Source organism: Melospiza georgiana, chromosome 4, assembly GCF_028018845.1.
Source record: "Melospiza georgiana isolate bMelGeo1 chromosome 4, bMelGeo1.pri, whole genome shotgun sequence".
NCBI classification, from domain to species: Eukaryota; Metazoa; Chordata; class Aves; order Passeriformes; family Passerellidae; genus Melospiza; species Melospiza georgiana.
The window spans coordinates 59,273,140-59,299,380 of NC_080433.1; the positions used below are offsets into that span (position 1 = coordinate 59,273,140).

Consider the following 26,241-nt stretch of genomic DNA (forward strand, 5'->3'; position numbering starts at 1 on the left):
GAACATTATAATATTTACATAGTATAGTAACCTTAAACTGCCATCTGTCCTGCAGATATCATGAGCCTCCTGGTGAAGATTCACTTGGTTGGCAGATTGACTGTTAAATCTTCAGCACTGTCTTATGGTTTCATTCCTCAAGGAGATATATCTACTTTTGGCAGAGAGATATGATGATAACTTGTACAGATCAACTCAGATCAATCAACATTCTCTATACAGAGAAATATATTTTTTTTTTTCTTTTACAAAAGCAACAATGTATTTTAGTGAGGTCCTGGGAGGATGTAGCATAAATATATGCTTAAGTATGCATTCTCCTTCCAGGTTGCAAGGTGCTTAATAGATAAAGTGCTGTGTAAGCGGTCATGCTGCTCTTCTCCATTTTTTGTGCATTTTTGACTGGTCTGTAAACTATGGGTTCAAGACAGTCCCCTCCCTGATCTTTCGTTTGTGATCAACTCTGTTTTAAACAAAGCTTGAATCTGGAAAACAGAAAACCAACACGCTCTCTGACAACTCCCAAAAAAGTAATAACAAGGATTTTTATTTGAAATAATAAATTCTAAATTTCATTATTCTGCTACCCTGAGAATGGGGGCAAATTGCCCGTGATAATGGCTATGCACATTTATTTTTTCCTTCATAACATGAAGATATAAAAATTCAGACTAGCTGAACTAGATTAGAAACCTGATCTAACTATGATCTTTAGAAAGTCTAGCACTCTTCCTGATTAGACTCTCAGACTGGATCATCAGTCTCTAGGACTGTGAAATACAGCATTTATAGTAATGTAGATCCTTATAATTGTGGTGACTGAAAGCGTTTTAAGTGACTCACCACATGTGAGAAAATAAAAGGAAACTTTTTTTTACAGCCCAGTGCCATTTGTAGATGGGATGCTGGGTACCCAACTTGGGTAAGTATAGAGATCAAATATAGGCACTATCCATGTCATGATCCCAAGCATAACTACAGCAACTCCGATGATGTTAATGCCCAAGCCAGCTTTCACCTAAAGAAGAGGAAAAGGAAAGCAGAAACATGCATCAAGACAATGAATAAAAATTTTTGAATGCCAAAAATTCCCTTTAGGACTTTTGCTTAAAACTCACCATGTCCATAATAGTTAAATGACCATATGAAAACACGATGGCATTGGCTGGGTTTGCTACAGGAAGCAGGAATGCAAAGGAAGTACACAAGGTAGCAGGTATCAAAATGAAGAGTGGGTTCACATGAATGGCTTCAGCCTACCAAAAAATGAAAGAGAGTACAGCTGTCAAGGGATGCATTTGCCAAATTAAATACAGAAATATAAACTTCCTATATTAAAACAATTGAAATCTGAATGGAACTACCAGTTTAAATAGTCAGAAAACACCTTTTTTGGTAAATCGTTTTTTAAGAACATTGCACAGGCATGAAAACCAAAAACACTGCAAGAAAGATGATAAAGCTGAATTTATATATGATACATTACTGATGATCTGGATGAAGGGATTGCATGTACTCTCCATAAAGGTGTGAATGACACTACATTGGGGGGTGTTGATCTGCTGGAGAGTAGGAAGGCTCTGCAGAGGATCTGGACAGACTGGATTGATAAGGTTTAACAAGACTAAATGCTAGGTCCTGCCCTAGGGTCACAACAATTGCAGGCAGTGCCACAGGCTGGGGGCAGGCTGCAAAGGTGCCTGGTGGAAAAGGACGTGGCTATGTTGGTTGATGGGACCTGAACATGATCCAGTGTGTGCCCAGGTGGCCAAGAAGGCCATTGCCATCCTGGCCTGTATCAGCAACAGCATGGCCAGCAAGACGAGGCAGTGTCTGTCCCCCTGTACTCAGCACTGTTGTGGCCACACTTTGAGTGCTGTGTCCAGCCCTGGACCTCTCACTACAAGAAAGACATTGAGGGCCTGGAGTGTGTTCAGAGGAAGGCAAAGGAGCTGGGGAAGGGCTGGGAGCAGAAGTCCTTTTAAAGAGCAGCTGAAGGGGCTGAAGGGCCTGGGGGTGGTCAGCCTGGGGAAAGGCATCTCAGGAAAGACCTTATCACTCTCTACAACTCCCTGAGTGTCTTCTCCCAGACAATAGTGATAGGACAAGGAAATGGCCTCAAACTGCACCAAGGGAGGTTCAGGTTGGACATTGGGAACAATTTCTTTAGTGAAGGGGTTGTTAAACATTGGAATGGACTCCCCGTGGAGGTGGTGGAGTCATAATCTGTGGAAGTGTCCAAAAAACAATTGGATGGAGCACTTAGTGTCATGGTTATTTGACAAAGTGGTCATCAGCCAAAGATTGAACATGATGATCTCACAAATCTTTTCAAACCGAATTGATTCTGTAATTCTTGGAAAAGAGGACTAACACTTCTTTCAAAGATTAGTATGTGTCAAGGCTGGCCAGGAGGAAAAGCTACAGACGAGAAGACAAGAAGTTTTGAAGAAGAAAGAATCAGATGTTTTGATAAAGATGATGAGAAGAAAGAACATAATTAATCTAAGGACAGAAGAAATGTGAATTACAAAGCAAATCTATTAGCCCTCTCTTCTCTTTGTGACAACCTGGAGTGTTAACCATTTTTGCAGAAGATGCAGTCTGGAAGAAACCCTAAGAGAACTGTCCTTTTAAGAGCTTCAAATATTCACAAATAGTAACGACAGCATCAATTTTCACATGTTGAACTGTACTGGAGTTTTCTGAGGTAATTTCCTTCACAGTGGCTTGTATGTTTTGGATTTGTGCTGAACACAGTGTTGACAATATAGGGTTTTTTTCTCCTGGCTGAGCAGTACTTACACAGGGCAAAGGCCTTTCCTATTTTTCTCACTGCCACAGTGATGAGAGGCTGGGATGGAATTGGCAGGAGACATGGTCAGGACAGCTGACCCCAGCTGACCAAGGGATATTCCATACCTTATGGCATCATGCTCAGTGTATAAAGCAGGGGGAGTTTGGTGTGGTGGCATTTCTTACCTCGAGTTACTGTCATGTGTGATGGGGCCCTACTCTCCTGGAGATGGCTGAACAGCAGCCTGCCCAGGGGAAGCAGTGAATTAACTACTTGTTTTGCTTTGTTTACACATGGGGCTTTTGCTTTCCCTGTTAAATTGTCTTCATCTGAACCCATGAATTTTCTAGCTTTTCCCCTTCTAATTCTGTCCAGGACCCCTCTGGTGTGGGAGTGAGTGAGCAGCTGCGTATGGCTTGATTGCCATCTGGGTTTAATCCATAAAATGAACTTTTATCTAATTTTACTAATTTTTCAGCATCTCCTGATAAAAACACCTAAAGCAACCAAATATACAATGCACAATACAGGACAGTAAAAGACCTGAAGTATTTTATTGACACTTTTTTAAACCACTTCTTTGAGCAGCAGCATTACTACATAGGTGATAGAGTAGATTCTGATTAAAAATAAGCTTGTTATACTCACCAAAGGAGATAGTATGGGCAAAAAGATCGTAATGGTAGCTGGATTGCTGGCTACTTCTGTTACTGTAGTGACAATAAGGCAGGATATCAGGATAATCAGCCACAAGGGTAATGATCCTAGAGGTGTCAATTTACTTGCTACCCACTCAGAAAGTTTTGAAACCTGCATTAGGAACATGAGAACATGATTATGTTTAGCAAGTCACTGAAAGGAAAAATTTTTAAATGGTATATAAACAGAACTTATCTGCTAATAGTGAAGTATTTAGGTAAAAGAGAAAAACCTGAAATATGTTCTATATTTCTACCACGTGTTTTTAAGACCTTTTTTCTAATTCAATGGCGCTCTATAGGAGCCCATGCAAACTATATTCCATTTATTTATATTTGCATCTCTGAGATGGTTAGAGGAGTCTTAATCAGAAAATGGTAATACGAGTATATTAGGCTTCATAACCAGAGTCTAGGTCCAAAGCTGCTTGATTTACTGGAGTCACCATCAGGCTCCACATGGGAGTTATCTCAGTGACATTAAGGCTTTGGAAACAGTGTGTTGTCACAACCCCTCTGCCCCCATCAGATCTGCATTAAATAAGAAACAGTAGTCATCACTGTGCATAGTCTTGGAAAACAGGAAACTTCTTTTTCTCTAAACCTGCTTTCTGAACATCTTGAATATTAATCACATTTATCCTGTTCAATGTTGCTACAGAATAACTTGCTAAAACAAGAGAATGACTGTGAATTCACTGCCTGTCTGAATTGCTCTTGATTGGGTCACATTATTTGTTCAGTACTTCTATAAATTGCATTACCTCGCAGCCGTCTGCCAGTGCAAACCCGCCACCAACAAGAATAGCTATTTCCCAGGGCATGCATGACTGAAATTCCTTCCAAGTAATCAGTGGAATGTAAGCAGAAACAGCTAGAGGGAAAAAAATATATATATATATAACCCCCCAACCAACATTTAAAAACATATTGACAAGCTCTTGAAATAATCTCCCTGAGGAAGTACTTGGGAAAAATTCAAAGACAAAAAGCTCATCATTGTAACATGAACAAGGTCTCTGACCGAAACAACCTGCACTTCCTGGTACAGATCTTTGACAGGGGAAAACTGTCATGGCATGGAAACATTAGAGCTGTGATGGTTACCGCCAGTGGAGCACTGGTCCCTTTTCCCTCCTTCCCATGTAGAAGAGAGGTGTAGGATACCAATGGGTTTTATTTATTCAATAAAACTTCACTATCCAGGCAGATTGCTGAGGCAATGCTGTTTCACTTAGACTCATTTAGGTTCTGACCTTCTGTCCTGGATTGCCAAGCAAATTGTATTCTATTTGCCATCTGTTTGGCAGTTGTCTTCTGTTAAGTGAGCAGTTTTCCTTATCTCTTTCGCAATCACTCCTCCCTCTGGGAAGACATCTGCTGATAATAGGCTACTGAATGTCACTGCATGACTGATAAGAGCTACAGCATCCCATTTTGAGATGCTCCACCCAGAGGGAGGAGACAAGCATTCTTACCCAGGTATAATCTTGAGGTTCTGGAGCACCATTATAGCCTCTCCACTGGATTTCCCAGAGGAACAGCTGCCTCTTCCACTGGATCTTCAGAGGAAGACTACACTTTTCCACAGGATCACTGCTCCAACAGAACCACACCTGACACTCCAGGAGGACTGCAGCCACAATTCCAATTGGATTGCTACCAACACCCTGACTAACAGGGTGTCAGGTTCTATTCTGACTCTGTCAGTGTGGTTTTAATTTACTGCATTGTTTATTTTCTGGATTTTTTTATTTTCTTCCCTCATAAAGAACTGTTATTCCTGCTTCCATATGTTTGCCTGAGAGCCCCACTTAATTTCAAATTTACAACAAATCAGAGGGAGGGGGTTTACATTTTCCATTTCAGGGGAGGCACCTGCCTTCAATAGCACACACTTGTTTTTCCAAACCAAGACACCCTCTGTTCTCTGTGAACCCCTAGATCCCTTTGTTTTCAGCAGCACAACTAAATGCATAAAGAGGATGAGCCAGAGGCATGCTTTAAACAAAAAAATCCATTTTGAAGAGGAAAAATTACATGATAATGAATTAATGTACTATTTGGGGTTTTACAGGGTACCCGAATCAAGCAGTAACATTTTCAAAGCATGAGCCTAGCCCTGCTCCATGCAGCCCATTTCAAAGCCCATTGTGGTGAATGGGCAGGTGGTTTCCATTGGTGTCCATGGGTACAGGTAACACCTTCCTGCACAGCACTGGCTCCTGCTGCTTCTCACATTGTATGATGACACTGACTTCCAGGTCAGAGATGCTTTACACCCCAGTGCTTTATACCCTCTATTAAGACTTCAGCATTAGCATTTAACTACATTCCTCTAACCAGTGCAATAAGTTACATTTACAGTAGCATCTTAGTTACATTATTGTAGTAAAATCAACATCAAATTATACTCAACTGTTTTCTCCATTCGATGTCCTATGCAATGTTTTTGCTGGAATAATAAAGAACAGGAGGCCTATCACTAAGGCAGCTGTTGAATCCGTAATATAGCTTTTATATCTATGGAAAAATCAACAACAAAAAAAAAACCAGATAAATATATATAGTGAGGAGAAGGAGGGGAGGAGAGAGGAAGAGGATAGAGTATCTGGAAAGCCCACAATCTGCTGTGGACTGACCATAACCCTCTATTCCTCATCCCTTGCACCATTAGGTGTGGTGAAAAGAAGCAGAGGAGTCAGGTTGAGCCTGGAAAAATAGGATGAGGGGAAAGAGCTTTAGTTTCTATCTTTGTTTCTCACCATCCAACTCTATTTTTAACTTGCAGTTAAATTAATTTTTCCCATATCAAGTCTGCCCATAGTGGTGACTGATAAGCAATCATTTATCCCTGTTTTTATCCTGACCCAAAAGCTTTTTGACCTTATTTTATCCCCTTTCCTGTTGAGAAGAGGAAGTGACAAAGTCGTTAGGTGGGTACCTGGCAGACAATCAAGGTCAGCTCCTCAGATCTAGAGAAATTTTTGGTGGAGGCCCTATAAATTCATAAATAAACATCTCAAGTAAGCATGTGTTATTTTGCCATACAGAAATTAGCTGGTAGAGTGGGATATTCAGAAGTAGCTGATGCTTAGATAACTAGTTTTCACAGTTTAATGATAAATTTAATAATTTTAATATGCGCTGCAATAGATTCTGTTTAAGAGGCCTTAAAGAACACAGTGCATACCAACAAGGGGGATTTTCTAGCTGAGGAAAGGCAGCAGAACTTTATTATCATCCTCCTATGGCTGTTATTACTAGGGTCACAGTCACAAGGGTTGTGTTTTTTTTGGTCATTTCCAGTTCCTAAGAACTGTTTGCACTACTGTGTCTTAAACTGCTTCAATATCCTTCTAACTTGTAAAAAGTAGCACCAAGATCAGGCAAGGTACCAAGCTGAGCTGTAAGGCCATTTTAACACACACAAGTCTGTTTACCAATGTTAGCTGATGACATACCCCAGCCTGTCTTATTTCAGTCAAGATGGCCATTAAAATGAATAGAAATTTTACTTAAGAAAGCTAAGCAAACATTTTCTTAACCTTGTTATTTTTTTGTATTTTCTGCAAGTTCTTCTGTAAGATTTTCTGAAGCAACACACCAATATATTTGTTCTCTCAGCCTCAGACCATATGCTTTCTAAATATTCAGCTACAGTAGGTCCAATAATAACTTCCCATCAGATCTTCCCAGCAGCTTAATGCTTTGTACTGAACCAGAGCTTCTCACTGAAAGCAAAAACCAATTCTCTCAGTGATATGCTGCAAATATCTAGTCCTTTGATTTGTTAGGTGAAATTCAAACAAAACTTTATTATTTCTTAAAACTTTACTTTAAGTCAGGTGACTTACACCAAAACCAGCATAATTTTAGCTAATACTGTCACAAAATGAAGATGCCCTAGAAGTTGAAGTGATTCTCTAATATTTTTTGTCTCCTGCTTCCTAGACTCTGCCTGCATAGAAAACACATTTTAAAAAAAAGTTACTATATTTTTCTGGTTTCTTCAGGCAGGAGGTTCTGCCTGTATATCATCTTTAGCCTAGGACCGGATGCACCAGGTCTAGAGATATAAAATCTCTTCCTTTTGGATCCTATCCTACATTATTCTAAGTCTTGCTAGAAGTTTTTAAGGAAAGTGAGATCTAGATACAGAAACAATCCATGCTGTCACTTTCCTCATGGTTGAGTTTGAAAGGGGCCTCAGGAGGTTGTCGGGGCCAACCCCCTCTGCTCAGGCAGGGTCACTCTGAGCCAGCTGCCCAGGACTGCGTTCAGACAGTTTTTTAATATGTCCAAAGATGGAAAATCAAAAACCTCTCTGGATCACTATCACAAGTGAAAAACATCTCTTGATGTTCAGGAGGCAACCTGTAAGTTTAATTTTGTGCCCATTGTCTCTCATCCTGTCTCTCATCCTGTCGCTGAGCCCCTCTAAGAAGAGCCTGACTCTCTCCTCTTTGCTCTCTCTCACGTAGTTTTAAAGATTGTCAAGGCGAGCCTGCAGCCCCCTTCCTGCTGGGATTGTTCCTCCCCAGGTACAGGACTCAGCACTTACTCTAGCTGAACTAGGGAGTGCAACTTTTTGCTCACAAACTCAGTATTTCTGATGCAAAACAGCATTCTCAAAAAACCTGCTTGGGACACGCACAACACCCTACCACCAGTCAAACTATGATGAGGACACACACAATGTCATTCCAAACAGAAGCTTTTCAATCATTATCAAATTTTGAGATAAACGTTTTTTAAAGCCTATTTATCCAAGTTGTAATACAACTGCATATACAACATCTATCTGCTTATGACACTGCAAATCTGATTGTGCTATAAGGAAGCAAAAAACCTGTTGATTCAAGAGATCTCATTCCAGCTGAGATTATAGTAGAGAACATGGCTGTGGACAAAAATACATAGTGGTCTTTTAATTAGAAGTAAAGAAAGCAATAAATCATGAAGAAAGCAACACAGTACATCCAGGCAATAATCTGTGGAAGAGTGAGGGAAGCCTACCTTGCCTACATCAGCTGTAATCAGCTGCAGCTCAGTGTTGAACTTTCTGTTTCTTATGAGGCTCATAAACCCAAAGGCCAAAGGCCAACCTGGAACTGCTCTAATTGAAGCTAATACCCGGCAGCCTGGAATCAGACCAGGACAGAGAAGGAAACTGCTGTAGCAGAAATGATGTGTGATCATGTGCTGTCAACAGATGGGGAGGAAACAGGCATTTTTACCCTGTGCTGCTCTCTGTAGTGTTATACAATATTTATTAAAACAACCTGCTGTCCGCTCACAGAAGGAGGTAACGGGTGCAGGGCAGGACAGCAAAGGAAGGATTAGACTTTAATAAATATACATTTTTCTTTAAAAAAAATGAACTGGTAGAAGTAATGTATTTTTGAAAGGCATCTGATAAAGCTGGAAATAATGGGCTCTACTCAATACTGCTACAGCAGAAGTGTGGATTAAAAACTTGCTGACAGTACAAAAAGTAGCTCTTAAGAGGTATGAAGGTAGCATAAATAAATAGTGGTATTTCTGCTGGGATTTCAAAAGTATCAGTGTTTGCATATTAAAGGGATACTCAGTAACATGATGGTGCACACAAATGTCCGATGACATGGGTGATGACAGTGATGGGAAATTTTCTTTGAAACAAAGATTTAAGTATTTAATTTAGTTCCTCAAGCAAAGCTTATAAGGTGATATATCACAAGATACATATACTTTTAAAGCACAGAAGATTTTTTTAAACCAATAGAGAAAGACAAAAATAGATGTCTGGAAGCATATTCTGACAGAAAGCAGTACGTTAGTTTGTCTTGTTCAGTTTGACAACAGACATGACTATCAAGGAAATTAGCAAATTCCAAAATTTGACGAACCTGGGCTTTGCCACCCTAACATCAAGCCTGGTTTCTTTCTGGAAATTCAGGTTCTGATAAAGTAAATTCCTACTAGGTTTAACACACAGAACAGTGTAACTCTTTTGATCTTCAGCATGCTAGAATAAAGGATCAGACAGCCCTTTCTGGTTTAAGACTCTGAGGGTGGTGCAATTCCCACCTAATAGGATGCACTCACTAGTCTCAGAGCAACATTGTGGCTTTTCATACCGTAAAAACTCTTTTCAGGTGGCAGAACTTCCCTTAGGCCTTCTTGAGACTGTGGGATAAAACCCTGTGGAAAACAAGCGCTATCAGATTTCTGTAAGGGTGGAGAATATTTCCTTATAGGTATTTCCTGTAACATAAACTTAAAGAAGTTATGCACATCCCTATCTCTGTACCTAAGTCCAAAGCACTGAGCAATTTTATATGCTCACGCTTAGGGAACAAGTGTGTAAGAGATGTAATCTGCAGTTCAGTGCACTGCTACAAGCCTCTTGGACATCACAGTGTCAGAAATACAGTTCCTAAGATCTGAGGGGTTTTTCCCTCACATTTCTTGTTGTTGCTCTTGTTTGGTTTGGGTTTTGCTTCTAAGAATATGCCTTGCTCACAGCTGTACCTGTGCCATCTTTATGCCCCAGTCCCTTATTTTCCCTGAAAAGTTTTGTTGCTCAGAAAGTTTTAACCTAATTTACTGGTTTTTTGCCTGTTAATATAATTGATAAATTAAAGCTATCTAGATATAGTCAGGGTATGAATAGTAAGAAATGCTTTCTTTCCTCTTAAAGTTCTTAAGCAAAGCTTTGTTTCTCTTCAGGTTAACTCACCCAAATTACAACATAATTTGGACTAGTGTGCTATGACACATGCTTGCAGTTCCTTCCAAGGGCAACATTAGAGGGCATCCACAAATAACATCCCTGTGTAGAACCTGTAACCCTGCTCATTTTTGAGAACGTTCTGTTTTTCTCTACCAATGAACAAAATCCTCAGACAATGATAACCAGCTTCAAATAGGAATATGTAGCTCTCTGGATGAAAAAAAGTCATTTGAACCCTAAGTCAGATATTCGAAAGGTTTTTTACAGTGCCTTGTATTTCAGTTTAATATGTAGCTCTTTAGACAATGCTGGGTGAGCTGTGGGTGTTAATAGGAAGAAGGAAGAAAAGCCAACCCAGCCTGATTGCTTAGCTAGCTGATCATTTAATTAGGTCACCACTCCAAAACCCTTTCAAGAGTGTAGTGTTTCATATGAGACAGTGATCGTCAGCTCTGCTGTTGTTATAAGAGAAAAACAAGTGTTCCTTTTCAATCTTTTCCTGATGATTAAAAGTAAATAATTTTAAACTAATCTTAGTTTTTAATGGACTTTTTAATGGTATTTTTTTTTGTTAAATAATTTTGTGTTACAGTTTAAATGTTCAAAGTGCTACAATTATTCCTTGTCACACTACCTCCCAGACTTTCTGGAAGAGCACTGGGAAGGTGTATAAGTGGTGGAAATATACTTATAGAGAGAAGGCATGAGGTATGTGTGTTCATGTGTCATTTATCACAAACACACAGGAAAACAAAATGGAAAATTACCCTTCTAGTCTAGAGTTGGTCTTTGAGATAACTAGTAATAAATGTTAAACCCATAAGGACTTAAACAACATTAAGTCCCACTTCTCCAAATCCTGCAACTACTTCCTACCACTCCATGGCAAAACTTGAAACTTTATCACAGAAAAACAGAACTGAAATTACAGTAATTGCAGCAAGAGAAAAGGAGATATAAGTAATATATGTAATATAAGTTCCCGTAAGACTGATTATTTAGGGAAAGAAATCCAGATGATCCTGGAAAAGTTGTAGCAGAAGACAAAAAAAAACCTGCAATAGTTCTTGACTTTTTGGTATTCAGTTAAACTATGACTTTCAGGGAGTTATGCATGAATGGACAGTCATTTATATCATTAATTTCAGCTGTCACAGCAGGGGATATTGGCCTGTATGCATATCTGTGCTGTCACTAAGGGAAGTAGATAAAAAAATCCTAACCAGATTTATTCTTTGAATTTCACACTGGAAGTGAGGTACTTTGGCATGAAAGTACCTTTGGCATTCTCCCTCACCATATTAAGCCAAAAATCTAGTAACAATCCCTCTTAGGAGGCACTTTAATTTATCCTATAACAGGTTTTACACATTTCAGCTATTGCTCACATATATATATGAAGTTGCTGGAGTTTATCTTCTGTATACACTACAATGGTTTGCAACAAGTTAGGCCTGGCATATTTCTGAAATATTGAAAGTATTTTAATTTTTGAAAATTGGTTAGAAAAGAAGGTATATAGTTAAGGCACAGTACAGTTCTTTTTGGTTTATTAAAAGAGACCACTTACTTTGGGAAAAGTGAAGACCATCCTGGGATGAAGCCAGGATCTCTGGTGAACCACAGGAGGGTCATTAGAATGAACAGGACAAGTGTAACAATTTCTGGGTAGCTATAGCAGAAGTAGAATGAATTATAAATTTTCCTGAATTGACATTTAGATTTACCTGCTCTTGCTTGCAGATTTATAGTTTGAAATACCTAATTGGTCCAAGTTTCTTGTACTCCTCCTGAATCACCTGTGATGAGGCCTCTTCTCTAGCTGTTTTCTTCTTGCCACACTTGAACATGTTTTTTAAACTGGAATATAAAGCAGCAATATTGGATGATGAGATACTAGTGTATACAGAAAAAATTGTCCAGCCTTTCCAGTTACCAATAGCACTTGACAAATGTATATTTGTCACTTTACAATGCAGTATCTCCCATTTAGTTATTACACACCAAACTGAGCACATTGGAATTAATTGACAATGCCCAGTGGGAAACTGACAGAGGCAGCAACAAAATGTGTTCTGTTATTGACCAACTCATTTGGCCAGGAAGGATGAAACTTCAACCATGTGAACTAATTGAAATAATTAAATATACAACTCTCTTTAATGGGAATCTCTTTAAATCTATGGCTTTGATTTACTTTGTTTTTGAATGAAAAGGGTTTTTTCACATGAGCAGATTACATATTGATCAGCGAGGTATTTGCTACAAGCCAGGTTTTCATTCTTGGATAAGTATCTTATACAAAGTAAAATAGAACATTATCAAAACAATCATGAAAAATGAAACTATGAATGTTTACATATAGAGTGGTAAGCATGGCATGATTCTGTCTGCTTAAAACTAGTCTCACTTTTCATGTCTTGCACCACATGTGGCGATGTAATTTTGGAAGATTGGTGTCCCACCTATCTCTCCAGTGAACTCATGGAAAAAAAGGCTTTGAAGAACCATCCCAAAAGGCATATTGTCCTCTCCAAAACAATAAAAGCCCAAGCTGCGTGGAGAAACAGAAACCCTACCATACCACCAGATATAGATTTAGGAAAAGCAGAAGTTTCTTGCCTCACATTTACAAATACAGCCATCTAGTTTATACAGACATTGTTCAAGTATTCAAAACAATGCCTCACTCCAATAAAGGATGTATTCCTATGACTCTTCCAGTAAAAAAAAAAAATGCATATGATTTCAGTATTCTTTTGTCTTGCACACATGCACTGACTAATGACTCTGTGTGTATAGTATAAAGAAGTGAGTCCATTTGTGGTATGGACTTTTCACATTGGGCTGAATAGTCTGGGATTCTTATTTTAGAAAATTTTTGTCCATCTGGAGATTGAGCCATATTAATCAAGATCACAAAATCACTGTTGCTGCATTTTCTTCCTATTGAGCCTTTTCCTAAGGAAAAGGCTCAATATATATTAAGCTAAGATGCAATTTTATTCCTGGCAAAAAAAAAATTTATATCAATAACCTTTATTTCTATTGATTATACTGTTCACTTACTCAAACCCAAGGAAAAGCCACTGGAGCCAGAGCCAGGAGAGCAGCAGAATAATAACTGCAATGGGGATGGAAAGGACAAACCAGGATCCAAAATTGATGCACTGGCAACCTGGGTAACGTCTGGATGAAAGCAAAAAAAAAGTTTAGTTCACCTTTCAAAGGAATGAAGACTTGTGAGAATTACCAGAAAGCACTTCTGTGAGAGAATATTTCTGGCTGGCAGCAGACTTCAGCATGAGGTGGTCTGTGGTATCCGCTTGCCTCACCCTCCCATCCTCTTCCTGGTCATCATGGCCACTACAGGAACCGGCTGTGCTGGTTATTTGGGCAATGGATCAGCAACAGCTCTGGGGATCCAACACAGACTGAGGTGTGTCTAAAGTGAGTTCAGTAGGCAAGGGAGGGCCATGCACTGCCTAAGGGCTGTTAGGACTATAAAGAAAGAGAACTTGAAGGAAAGGAATTTTTTGAGATGAGAATTTAGCACAAGAAAATATACTCAAATGGAAAAGCTCCAATGGATGTAGAAGACAACAGTGGAAGCAACACTGAAACTTCTTTTGTTTAGTTTTGTGCTTGTACTATGTAAGTTGTACAGGGATGAATATTTGTGTAAGTATTTCTAGTAATCTGAAAATTGAAGTTAGGTATTCTTCATCTCCAGAGCAAATATCCCTCAGGTAGAATGGATGTTCAGTTTAAATGTTTTTTTAAAAATAATCTATTACATAGCTCTAGTTGGATTATCTGCTATTGTTGGATTATCTACTACAGGTCTTGCCTGAAGCAAGGATGGGCAAGACACACTGATTTATTTTCTAGACCTATTTCCTCTGGAAAATCTACAAGTGTGATTGATTTTAACAATCCTCTTTCTACAGTGATTTAGTGCCAATAACAGTAAACTCTTCGCAGGCAAACTCTAAAAATGCTATCAATAACTGGTATTCAACAATTTTGTCATGTGCAATACAAAACAGTGGATGGAGGACAAAAAAGAATTTTGCTTTATTTTATTTCAGAATTCAAGTAGGACTATTACTGACAATGGTAGGTTTGCAGAAGAAAGAAATGATCAGCAAGAACTATTAGATTCCAAGGGGTTTAGAACTAAATTTGCCAATTTTCTTTTCAAAGTAGTTCTACTTAAGAAAGAAAATGAATATTAGAAAATGCTTTGGAAAACTTAAAACATTGTTCCATTGAATGCAAAGTTTCAGACTGCCTTGAAATTATCTGCTTTTTTTGTTAATTAATGGACCCAGATTTCTAATTTCAACAGTGCTTAGCCTCTTGAAAGTCTCCTGATGCTCTTTGCTAAGAAGTCTGAACCTATTTCCTGCTGTACTTAAAAATTAATAACAGATCTTTAGATAGTGATTGTTCTGTTCATGCCAAGTATTGCATTCCTTCTAAGAAAAATCTATCTTTTTCCGTGCAGCTACCGAAATTGTAAAGTACTACTTAACCAAACAATGGTCATCTTGTTGCATGTGTTGGAAGGTCACTTACAGACTTTCCCAGTGTAAGGCAAATACAAACCTGCAATTTCATTTTATCTCAGTTTAAAAAAAAATTAGGAAAAGCAATAGAATCAAATAATATCAAATCAAAGGGCAAGGTTTCTAATGCGTTTTAGGGGAGCCATGTGAAAGCTTAAGAAGGAAAGTTAAACTTCTGGACTAAGAAGAGTACAAATAATGTAATGTAGTCTCTTACGAATTGAAGTGCTCAGTAAAAATCAGATTAGTCGATGTTCCTGTGATTGTGGTCAGTCCTCCAATGGTAGCAGAATAAGCCACACATAAACACATCACTTTGAAAATCCCACTGTATTTGTCCTTTCTGCTTTTTCTCTCTGCTTCAGCAGGTGGTAGGTTCTGCTTAGAAAATATTTACACTAATTAATGTATAAGAAGGGCTCATCATCAGGCGCAAAAATAGAATTTGAGGATATGTCAGAAGAGCCAGACAATTTACTGGCAGTATAGTTGTCTACAGTGTGTCTTAGTTCACAGTTATACTGGTAATGCAATTATTCATGTAAAGGAAAAGGAGGCAGAGTCAAATCCTGAAATCCCTTCCCTGATCTTAGTCTTTACAGAACTGCCTCTGTGTAGGCTGATATATATACACACACCTGATAGAGAGTTTGTACTCTGGTGAGGTTGCTTTAACTTGTGTGAAATGGGAGGGCAAACCAGTAATGAAATAGCTATACAAGCAAAGTGTGTACACGTGTCTGACTACATGTATATTTCTTATTCACATGTAACCAACTATCATTACAACCTGTGCCATTTTAGGTGTGGCATAGAAGTGTAATTTAGGTTAAAACTAAGCTTCACTGCATAATAAAAATACTTTAAGTACCTGTTCATTTCCTTTTTCATTTTCCTTTTCAACTGTGCATACAGTACTACCCACATTGTTGTTATATCTGGAAAAACAAAGGCATGTATTGTAGCAAACAGATATTCTATTTAGATGAATTCTTAGAACAGAATTTACTAAATCATTAACAATTACCCATTTACTGGTTTTTCTTTCTCTTTCCAATCTGGGCTTTCATGTTCTCCTATATTTTCTGTAAGACAGTGATGCAAAGACAGAAAAGCATTTAAGGGAGTAAAACTGGAAAGGCTCCATCAACATCTCATCCCATGCACTTACTTCACATCATCCCATCAATACATTTGCAAGCACCAATCTCAGAAACAGTTGATTTGTGCCCTACTCCTTCATGGCTTCTGTTCCTCAGAATCTGAATCTTCTCACGAGGAGAAATATTCCTAATTTACAATCTAACTGTGAAGGCAATCAGTTTAGATTCAGTAGTTGTTCTAACATTACCCTACGGCTTAAAGAGCTCTTTTCCTGTGCTAACATTTAAGCCTTAGCATTTCTATAGCCTGGAGGCATATTTCCTTCCAGCCATCTTATAGGTGATAAGAGAGGCTGATAAGCCAGCCCCTTCCTGTCTCCCCTCCTCTCATCCAGCTGCCACCTTCTGCATCTGTTCAGTTTTAATGAATCTTTGTGACCGTGAGAGAGCTCACACACGGTGATCTGAGAGAAGCCTCACAGTGAAGCAGGAGAAGATGCCAGTTCTCCTCTGGCATTTCAGTGCTCCCTCCTGCCCACTGAGGGTGGCAAAGGCAGAACTGCAGCGTGCCTACCGTCCAGCTCCAGGGCTGGGTTGATGGAGCCATTAGAGCAGGACATCTCCAGCTCATCAGCTTCTGCTTCAGCTCTGATGATCTGCTGAGCTACAGCTTCTACGATTGGCATCACCATGGCAGCAGCAGAGGTGTTGCTGAGCCACATTGACAAGAAAGCACAGCTAACCATGAAACCCAGCATAAGCCTGGAACAGGAGAGAAGAGTCTGTGACTGCTACAGTAACACCTCCTATCATCAGTCTATTTAATATAAATGAGAACTTTGTCAACAGAAAAGTTGAAACACTGAAAATTTTAAGCTTATAATTCTGAGAACATTTTTGAATTAAAATTGTCTTGATCTAAGACGCTGAAATTATCATATTTTAGAGGTCCAAATATGCTTTAAAGTGAAGCAGAAGCAATAATAATTATTTACAGAATTATACTGTATATGAACCATCTTTGAAGAAAGAACACCATGCATGTAACAAATTCAAATGAGAGTTAAAATGGCTATGTGGCTGACGCTATTAATCTCATATTGTACAGTCTAGGTCAAAACCCTGGAGTTCTCACTTAGTTAAGCTCTCTAGATATACCAGTTTGGTTGTTACAGGAAGAAATGTTAAAAATTCAGAAAGAGGTACAAAACTTAGTTCTTACTCAGAGCCCCAAGACAAGCATAGGCATTATTTGAGCTTCAATAAATGTCATCTTCGATATTAAATGGGAAAGGGAAAGGTCATTACAACTCTGTAATCTGGTCTAGGCTCAACTTTTTGTAGGTTTACTACAAATAGTAATGCAATACACTGAATTGCATTGATGACTGAAAAATCAAACATTCTATGTCATATCTGGTGAAATTGTATTGTAAATTTAGAATACCGGTCACAATGTTGTTTTTAATGCAGTTCTTGGAGTTGGAAATGTGAACAGTCCTCTTAATCCCTGTTCCAAGGTGCTATCACTGATATGAAACACCTGATATGAAATATCATCACAGCAAGAGAACTTAGTGGAGGGATGGTGGTGTTGCACCTTTCTATCAGAAGACTTCTGTGCAATTTGTAAAATTCTTTGTGCAGCCTTGATCAGAAACTTCACAAAAAAGTCAGTTTTACTTGGTACATGAAACCAATATAGATATTATATAAAATCATGTAAACATTATTTGATGATGTAAAAATACCATCAAAATGTCTCTTGTAGCCTTTCATTTCAGCTAATGGCAACAACATTTCAAACTGGACTTTTTCTCAGTAGGGGAACCTTGTCTTTCCCTGTGCACTTTTAACCGCAGTGATGAAATGACCTGTAGACCAGCAAGTCACAGACCTGATTCAGCACAAATTGTCATCAGTAGTGTAAAACCCATTAATTTAGGCAGTTTTGGATTAGGTCTGCAGACAGAAGCTGAGGAAGAATTTTCTTATGCAGAAAATACAGGTCAGAATAAGCACACTGAATATGAATTTTCATACTGTAGGAAAATGTCATTTTAGTAGAACTTGCAAGAGGATTTTAAAAGAAAAACCAAATTAAGGCATTCACTAATGTATTCTAAAACTATTCATCATAAATTTCCAGCATTAGATGGATTGATGGTCAGGTATAATGGATAGTCAGGTGACCATTTGGTACAATGTGATGGGCTCTTCTGAGGGACTCTAAAAATGTTTACAAAATAATAAAATATATCCTATTCTGTTCAGGCCTAGTTTTTATGCATTATTTTCTCTGTGGCATTGTTAAAAAATATTGTGCAGGAAATCTCGGATAATTATTCCATTATATCCAACTACAAAGTCACTCTTTGCTTTGTAGTGCAAACAGCCCAGTATTTTATTTCCCTTGCAGGTTGTATAGATGTATTCACCTTTCTCTGCTAGTCTGCACACTTTACTGCTCAGCTCAAATGACAGAAAGCCTTTAAAGGATCACAGAAAAATCTGGGCTGTGAAAACCCCTTACGATCATCAAGTGCAACCATAAACAAAACACTGCCAAGTCCACCACTAAACTGTGTTCTGAAGTGCCACACCTACACATCTTCAAATACCTCCAGGGATGATGACTCAATCACTTCCCTTGGCATCCATTTCCAATGCCTGACCAACCATTCACTGAAGAAATTTTTCCTATTATCCATTCTAATCCTCCTCTGGCCCAACTTGAAGCTATTTCCTCTTATCCTTTCACTTTTCACCTGGGAGAAGAGGCTGACATTCCCTTGGCTACAGCCTCCTTTCAAGGGAGTTGTAGACAGTGATAAGGTCTCCCCTGAGAAGCTTTTTCTTCAGACTGAACAACCCCAGCTCTCTCAGCTGCTCCTCATAAGACTCGTGCTTCAGACCCTTCACCAGCTTCATTATCCTTCTCCTGACTTGGACAAGCACCTCAGTGTCTTTCTCAGGGTCCAGAACTGAGCACAGGATTTGAGCTACAACCTCACTGGTGTTGAGTACTGGGAGACCATCCCTGTCCTGATCCTGCTGGCCACATATGTCTGATTCACATCAGTTTCTCCAGAAGAATCTGCAATGGAAAATCCAGAAGTCTCCTGCTGTTTTACTTTCACTGCTGCACCCTTTGTGGCCTGCAATGCAGAGGTCTCATGCAGTGATGTCTCTGCCTTGGCTGGGTGAGGCTGCAGTGCCCACGGGCTGCACCCTGCCTGCCGTGGGCACAGCCAGTGAGCAGCGGATGCTGAGAGGTGGGTAGATCACAGATCTACCTTCACAGATCATTTCATCCTTCACAGATCATTTCATCATGATCATCATTTCATCCTTTCATCATTTCTTGTCATCCCTTTGTCATGACCAGGAAATGTGATAGATATGAATGGTGCTTCCTCAGGGTAACAGCTCTGGAGTTGCTTTAGGTATCCTCAGATGCTGGCTTCAGGTTTGACTGTTCACAGCAAGCTCTCCAGCAATGCTCAGCTTAGCATAGCACACCATCCACTTGTCATCTGCCTTTCAACATTTCAGCTAAAAGATGAGAATTTAGGAGTGTTCAAAAGAGAAGTCAAAATAACTAAACCTGCATAGCACAAGAACAAAGCTTAAGATAATGGGAGGCAGTAGAACAAGAATGTAAAGAAAATTTTTTCCAAACAGAAAGCTACCAGCTATCAAAAGAGGTACAACTAAATCAAAATACATGTTATATTTAAAATTAGGTCAGTCAAATTTCTGATGAATAGAAATAATCCAGCATTCTTATGAAGCGTCATTATTTAAATCACTTCAGAGGCATCTTACTTTTTAGGCCTGGGGTTTATGGTTTTCTGACCATTTTCTTCCTTTCTGCTTCCTGGCAAGGTGTCATGAGCATGATGTATTCTGGGAAGCCAAACTTGCTCCCTAGATCTTATGGGCAGCCTTACTTGAACGCTGACAGATGCTTCTGTCAGCCTAAACTCTTTCTGCAAGTTTGTAAAGCAAGCAAAGCTTGGAAAAAGATTTTTCACTTCCAAAAATATATGTTGATAGTCAGTAAGCAGGGAGTATGATTTCTTTTACCTTATCCCCTCATCCAGCTGAGGAAGTGCCTATCCTTTGCTATTTTTTTTTTCATATGTAGACAAAGGAAGATAGCTTAAGTAAAGACATTATGTTAATGTGTTTTTCCTTCCCCACCACTTGCTTAGTTGTATGTTTGGTCTTTTTCCCCCTCACTGTGTATTTGAACTATTTTTGGATTTTTGGGAATGTCCAGGATTTTGAAAACTCTATTGAAATTTAAAAAAAAAAAATCAGCATAGAACAAATTTTATATTGTAGGCATTGGGTGGGAATGTTCCAACGACCATCAAGAAACAGGAGCTCTATATTATTTACAATCTAATCATACTTATTATTCACAAGGATCCTCATTAGGAATAGAAGCACTACAGGGAACTTTCAATTAGGATTTCAGCAAAATATTAAAGTGTCACCTACAAACCTTTCATATCAATTTAAATATCTGCTTTGTTTGAGTAAAAAAGAATGGCTGGATTTCTACTGTAGAAAGAGCAGTAGGAAATTATTTTTGGAATACATAGATTTCCACAAGTATTTTTATCCTTCAAGACACTGTTTAGCACATACCATGCAGGGTTGACACCCACCAGCATCACCATTTTTAAAGCCACTCTTTTGTGAAGATTCCATTTTTCTATTGACGTTGCCAAACAAATCACTCCAATCAGCAGCAGATGAAAGTCTTTAAAATAAGCAGATGCTACCTGAAACAAAATAAAAAACCCCAAAAACCAAAAAGGAAAATAAACCCATCATTAAGATTAAATGGTGAATTTCTTTTAGCCTTTGGTAATACCAATTTAATGAAAAAAATCAATAAGATTATATTATGAAATAAATAAAGAGACTCTTTTTTATTAAAATTAGGTCATTGGAACGCTTAAATAGATTTAACCTAATGATTCAAGGATAAATGCATTAAAGTGCATAGGGTTAAAACAAAATAAAAAATAAAGTTTCAGATAGAACAATCCAAAATTGTCAGTCACATCTCACATGCATACTAAATCAGCAATTAAATGTTGTTCTTGTTACTTTTTTATCTATCCAACAGGTAAAATAACAACTTTAAGCATAGACTTAGATTATGATTAGCTGTGATTTCATCTCTTTGACACGAAGGTGTATAGTCAGCAGTTTGCAAACGATGTCATTATTGTGACATTTTGCTTCTGTAATATTAAGGATGTTTCATAACTACCTAACATTTTCCCATCAACTGACATCTAAACACTGAGCCACTATCTAGGAGAAATTATTAAAGAAATTATTTTAAAAATGTGAACAAGTCCTGAAGACAAAGCATGTAAGCAAGTCCTGAGGCAGAACTGTTGTGATTGGCACTCAGCAAATCCATGCATTTGCCTGACTGGTCTCAACATTACATGTTTCATTCTTTGGAGTTTTGATTCCTGATATGCACAATATAAAACAGAGAAAAATGAAGGTTACCTGCTTGGATGCCATTATACCAAACAAGGGGAACATAAAGGCAGGCAGCAAAGCTGTAACAGCCAGTGGCAAAGCTTCTGTGAGCCAATAGATGGCAACTACAAACAACGTGTATGCACATTCTGCTTCCTAGAATACAAAAGGCACCAATAACAACATGAGCTGATCATCCGGGGGGGAAAAAAAATCACAATTCAAAAAGCACATCTCCATCAGTAGAGAGCCCCACAGCTGGAAAAAGTATGAGTCAAAGGACCTGCATTTAGGGTAGTTATTGTGTGCTATTGACAATCCTGCTGAGATATGAAACACACAGTAAAATAGGTGTACAGAATTTTTTCTGGGATAATAAAATTGTAAAATTATTTCAATTCTATCACTCAGGAAAATGAGAAAAAAGTCAGCTGCCTGTTCCTTCAAGGACAATTAATCACCTTCTAGGTCATTTTGAAGCATTCTCAGGCCATGAATTCCTATAAATCAAAAGCATTTTGCCTCTGTAAGCAAACCTTTAAGAGTCCAGGAGTACTCGCAGTCAGTAATTGGTCAAATGTTTTGTCATCAGCAGCAACAAGGCAAGGATATCATCTAGCAAAAAAGGTATCATGCAATTCTGACAGGAAACATTGTTGTTGTTTTTCAGACTTGTAAATTTAGCAAGTGTCTTTTGCTTCAACTCCTTAAAACCAGGAGTTTTTTTCTTTTCCTTTTTTTATCTTTTTTTTTTTTTTTCCTCTCCGGAGAATAATTTTCAATGCTGTCTGTAAAATGCAGCCCCAGACAAATATAATGAGGTGAATTAAATCTAGTTTTTTTCCAGAGTATTAGAAATCTCTTTTGTGTAGTTTTAAATTTATATTTCTGCATTTAAGGAAAATGGTTTGGAACTCTTAGTGCCCCTGGTTAGGGTATGAAATTACTCAACAACAGCAGAGATGTTTTGTACTGGGAAAGGAGCAGCTTAATGATGTAGCTCTTGGAACCTTTGACTGGAAAACAACAATATTAAACCTAAGTCAGTCAGCTGTGGCTATCATTTATTTTGGGAAAGAAATTTTTGTTATGTATGAAACAATTTTAAAATATCCATTCACCTAGCAAATGTTCGTCTCACTTAAGTCCTATGATATTAAGAATTTCCCATGAGTTTCCTCTCAGAAAGGAAATCAAATATTGGAATGTGATGTGAGAGTGAGAAGCACATTGCTCTGTACCCACCATGTAACTGTGAGGCAAAGACTTCTGAAACAAATTTTCATGTATTTTCATACATGGTATGTATAACACACGCATGATAACACATCACAGAATTCCATTTCAATCTGCTGGCATCAGGGCTGTACCAAATAGAGTCACTAATGACATTGTTAGATAGCTGCTTCATCAGCTTGGAGTTGTCCCAAGAGTTAGTGAATGCCACAATTTATTTCCAGTAAAATAAAACTATAGATTTTTCTCTGTTTAGGAACCAGAGGGAATTTGTCAGCTCACTGAATTCAGTCATTTCCTATCAGACAACACAAAATGTGATGAACTTAAAATCCTTTATTAAACAGAAAGTAATTGCAGCTCTTTTCCTGAAAAGTCATCTCCATTGTCAATTATACAGAGCTGTTTAAGAGTCCAAAAGTAATAATGATAACAATATTTTCAATGTAGTCCAGATGTTAGAAAACAAATATATGATTCTGAGCTTTATACACCCAGTACAGAATTTTATGTTGAAGCTGTCCTCTCTAAATTTCTGTGAAAATACACTGAATTGACAGAAAAATAATCACAATGCAATTATCATTATTCATTCAAGGTCCCTTCCAACTCAAACTATTTGTGATTCTGTTAATCTGAAAAGGTCTGGAAATCTCAATCTTTACATACAGGCGCAAAATAATTATCTGTCCAAGCAGGTCACTTACTTTGGTTTTGATGATAAGTGGAAGTGGAAGTAAAAGCAGTGGGGTGAGGACAATGAGCAGGAACTTTCGGTAAACCAGGAGGTAGCTAAGAATCTTCATGGTTGATGGCTGTTAGATGAACTTCCCTGAAGAAACTGCCAAAAAACATGTCTGACTTTAAATAGCTGACTCTGATTAATATTTTTCCAAGCTATCACCTTTAGCCATTGCTAAAGCAGGCCAGTAAAGCAAGTTAAAATTAAATCTGGCTCTTTACTGTTTTAGCAAGTTTATTAACAGTAGGTTGATAAGATAAGTGTCCGCCTTAAACCAAGGCTAGATGTCAGCCCTCTCAGGACTTTCTCTCCCTGCTCTTAAGAAGTTTATGTAATTACAACAGGTTCCAGACAGTCAGAAAAATAAAACCTTCCGGTGCTCTCCCAGTCACTGCTGACTTCCGTAGGAAGTTGAAACATATAACATACATGAAATATATGCTCAAAACCAGTTGGGGCATTTATGTGAAATCATAAGCAAGATAATTTTATTGAACAGAATTAAAAATTCTTCATTGTCTTCTCCATCTGTGGAGATATTCAAAACTTCATAGCATAAGATCCTGAACAACCTGACCTGAACTTTGTTCTGCTTTGAGTAAAAGGTTGGACTAGATAACTTGCTGAAGTCCCTTCCAGCCTCAGCCTTTCTGTTGCTTTTATCTGTCTAGAATCTAAAGTATATGAGAAAAACAAGGCCTTTTTTTCTGTCTTGCCAGGCAGGGAATAGCTCATTTTCTCTTCTCATGCAGAAAAAGGATAAGTTCTTTTTTGTGTACATCATATAAAGTTTTGAGGAAGTCTAAGAGTAGGAGACTTTTTGAGATAAAAGTCAAAAATAAAGAAATCCTTTTGCCTGAATTTCCCCCTTTTTCAATAAAAAGAACATTTGGTACTGTCTTTGTAATACAACAAAATAGCATCACATAAGGAACAGGAAAAGATAGGAAAGAAGCTTGTACACTATCTGTGGGTGAAGATTAAAAGGGGGAAGAACACATTGTTTTGTGCTCGGAAACTTACATGAAGCAGAAAATCAGAAGAGGAGACAGATGAAGAGTTGAGCTGCCATCAGAACCATCCAAAGGACAGGTAATAAAGGCAGTTTTTTGCTATCCATATAACCTTTTGATTATAAGAATCCCATGTGTCAAGGTGCAGGCAAAGCAAGGGATTAGATTGTCGGTGTTGAGTACACACCTCTGGTTTCAGGAAGGGAGGACTTTGGCTATGGGAAAGCAGTATCTCATATCTAACTGTCAGAAAGCAATTGACTGAAAACCCAAAGGTGGGAAACAAACTGGAAAAAGTAAAATGAAATAACAGCCTTGCTACTGGGGAATTGGGAAAACATCTTTGACACAACCTAGGGAGATGAGACTGAGACTTCATGGGAAGATGGTGTAAGGGATTAAAGATGTTCAAGCAAAGTGCTAACTTTTGAAAGGGCTGTTCTAAATATATAAAGGCAAACTTGTTTAAAGAATTCAGAGACAGAATTAGGAAATCTTCAAATATCCAAAAATCCAAAGAGAATCACGTGAGACCTGGAAAAATCTGTTCTATAAAGGAATAACAAGCATTTAAACTGATAAATTCAGAAGGATTGTGATATGAAACATATTTCAGTTGAAGAAGTCACAGAAAATTTCTATTAAAGTATCAGAATTAAAAGGAAATTACAGGAGAGTAATTTAGTAAGCAAAAGGGAAGACAAACTGCAGACAGTGCTGGAGTATTCATTTTCTTTGCTTTAGTCTTTACAAAGGTAAATGGAAATCAAATTAATTTTAATATAAAAACTGGAACATCTGTGGGGACAGTGATGGTGGGAGTAGCGAATATTTAGATTTAATATATGTATTCAAGTCAACAGTTCCGGAGGAAATTCACACAAAATTCATGGGTGATAATTCATACAGTAATCTGAGAACTATTTTAGAATATATTTGAATATATTTTGTTATGCCAAATACTTGAAAAATGTTGGAGTATTACAAATTTCTAGAAGACTGATCAGACAGAAATGGAAATTAAAGATGTCACATGAACTCAATTTAGTTTTCTTTCTTCTTCAAGCAATTCACTTAGTGACCAAAGATGTAAATTATACGCATTTTATTTTTCTTCAATGAACTTTTTAGATAAACCAAGAGCAAGTCAGAGGTCAGCATAGAAGAAATGCTCTAGGGGAAATTATGCCTGTGTGTACAAATAATTTTTTAAAATTTCTTCTTGAAGAGCAGTTGCAATTGTTATACATTCATACTTTGAAGATATTTCAAATGGCATCCTTAAGAGGTTTCTTCTGCTTAGTTTTCTAGCCCATATTTTTGTTAATGTTTTTGAATCATAAACTTGTAATCAGCAGGACAAAGATAAGACCTTCCAGCTGATCCTAAACCATAAAATCTGCTTTTTCAGTATTCTTAGGTAATCACTGCTATAGCTAAATGCTGTGTGGAGATAGAAGTCCAGAACAAAGGAGAAAAGACACTTCAAATACTGATTCAAATAAAATATTGCTGATGAAAAGTAGAAATTGTCCTGCATAATTAACATAGAAATTGTCAAACCTGCCTGCAGGTCCCTGGTCAGCTGTCAGAGATGGTCAGGGGAGAACAAGGTGTTACGCTGAGGAGGTTTCCTTCCAAACTAGACTGAGATGTTTCTGGACACTCAAGCTTCTGCAGGTACCCTGAGAATAGACAGATAGATGGTTAGGGAGAGAATGAATGTGCAGTGGAGTAAGTTTAATGGTGGAGAGCTGGAGGCTTTCTGAAAGAATGCAATTTGGGAGAAAATTTACCTTACAGGCAGGAAGAAGGAACAAGAGAGGATATGCAATCCTGCTTAAAG

The 26,241-nt window shown here is 38.0% G+C and overlaps 1 protein-coding gene across 2 annotated transcripts; it reads right to left on the reverse strand.

The window, feature by feature from the left end:
* Positions 1 to 690: 690 nt before the first annotated feature.
* SLC13A1 (solute carrier family 13 member 1) lies at positions 691 to 23,446 on the reverse strand. Of its 2 annotated transcripts, none has more exons than XM_058022799.1 (15): positions 23,348 to 23,446; positions 21,432 to 21,560; positions 20,547 to 20,683; positions 16,462 to 16,649; positions 15,812 to 15,869; positions 15,656 to 15,722; positions 15,002 to 15,162; positions 13,283 to 13,402; positions 11,975 to 12,073; positions 11,784 to 11,885; positions 5,915 to 6,018; positions 4,260 to 4,369; positions 3,446 to 3,607; positions 1,119 to 1,256; positions 691 to 1,018 (listed from the first exon to the last, which is right to left on the reverse strand). In XM_058022799.1, the coding sequence occupies exons 1-15, from the start codon at positions 23,444 to 23,446 to the stop codon at positions 875 to 877; spliced, it is 1,818 nt and encodes a 605-aa protein (XP_057878782.1). In that variant the 3' UTR covers positions 691 to 874. The 2 variants fall into 2 exon arrangements, with proteins under 2 accessions (XP_057878782.1, XP_057878783.1); XM_058022800.1 differs by having other exon boundaries at positions 15,002 to 15,165.
* Positions 23,447 to 26,241: the final 2,795 nt, after the last annotated feature.

Excerpts from the sequence above, each read along its gene's own strand:
- SLC13A1 (XM_058022800.1), bottom strand. The coding sequence starts at position 23,446 with ATGAAGATTCTTAGCTACCTCCTGGTTTACCGAAAGTTCCTGCTCATT. Across the intron at positions 15,723-15,811 it reads AAAGAAAAACCAGTAAATGG|ATATAACAACAATGTGGGTA; the intron begins GTAATTGTTAAT and ends TTGTTTTTCCAG. Across the intron at positions 13,403-15,001 it reads TTTACTGAGCACTTCAATTC|ACGTTACCCAGGTTGCCAGT; the intron begins GTAAGAGACTAC and ends GCTTTCATCCAG.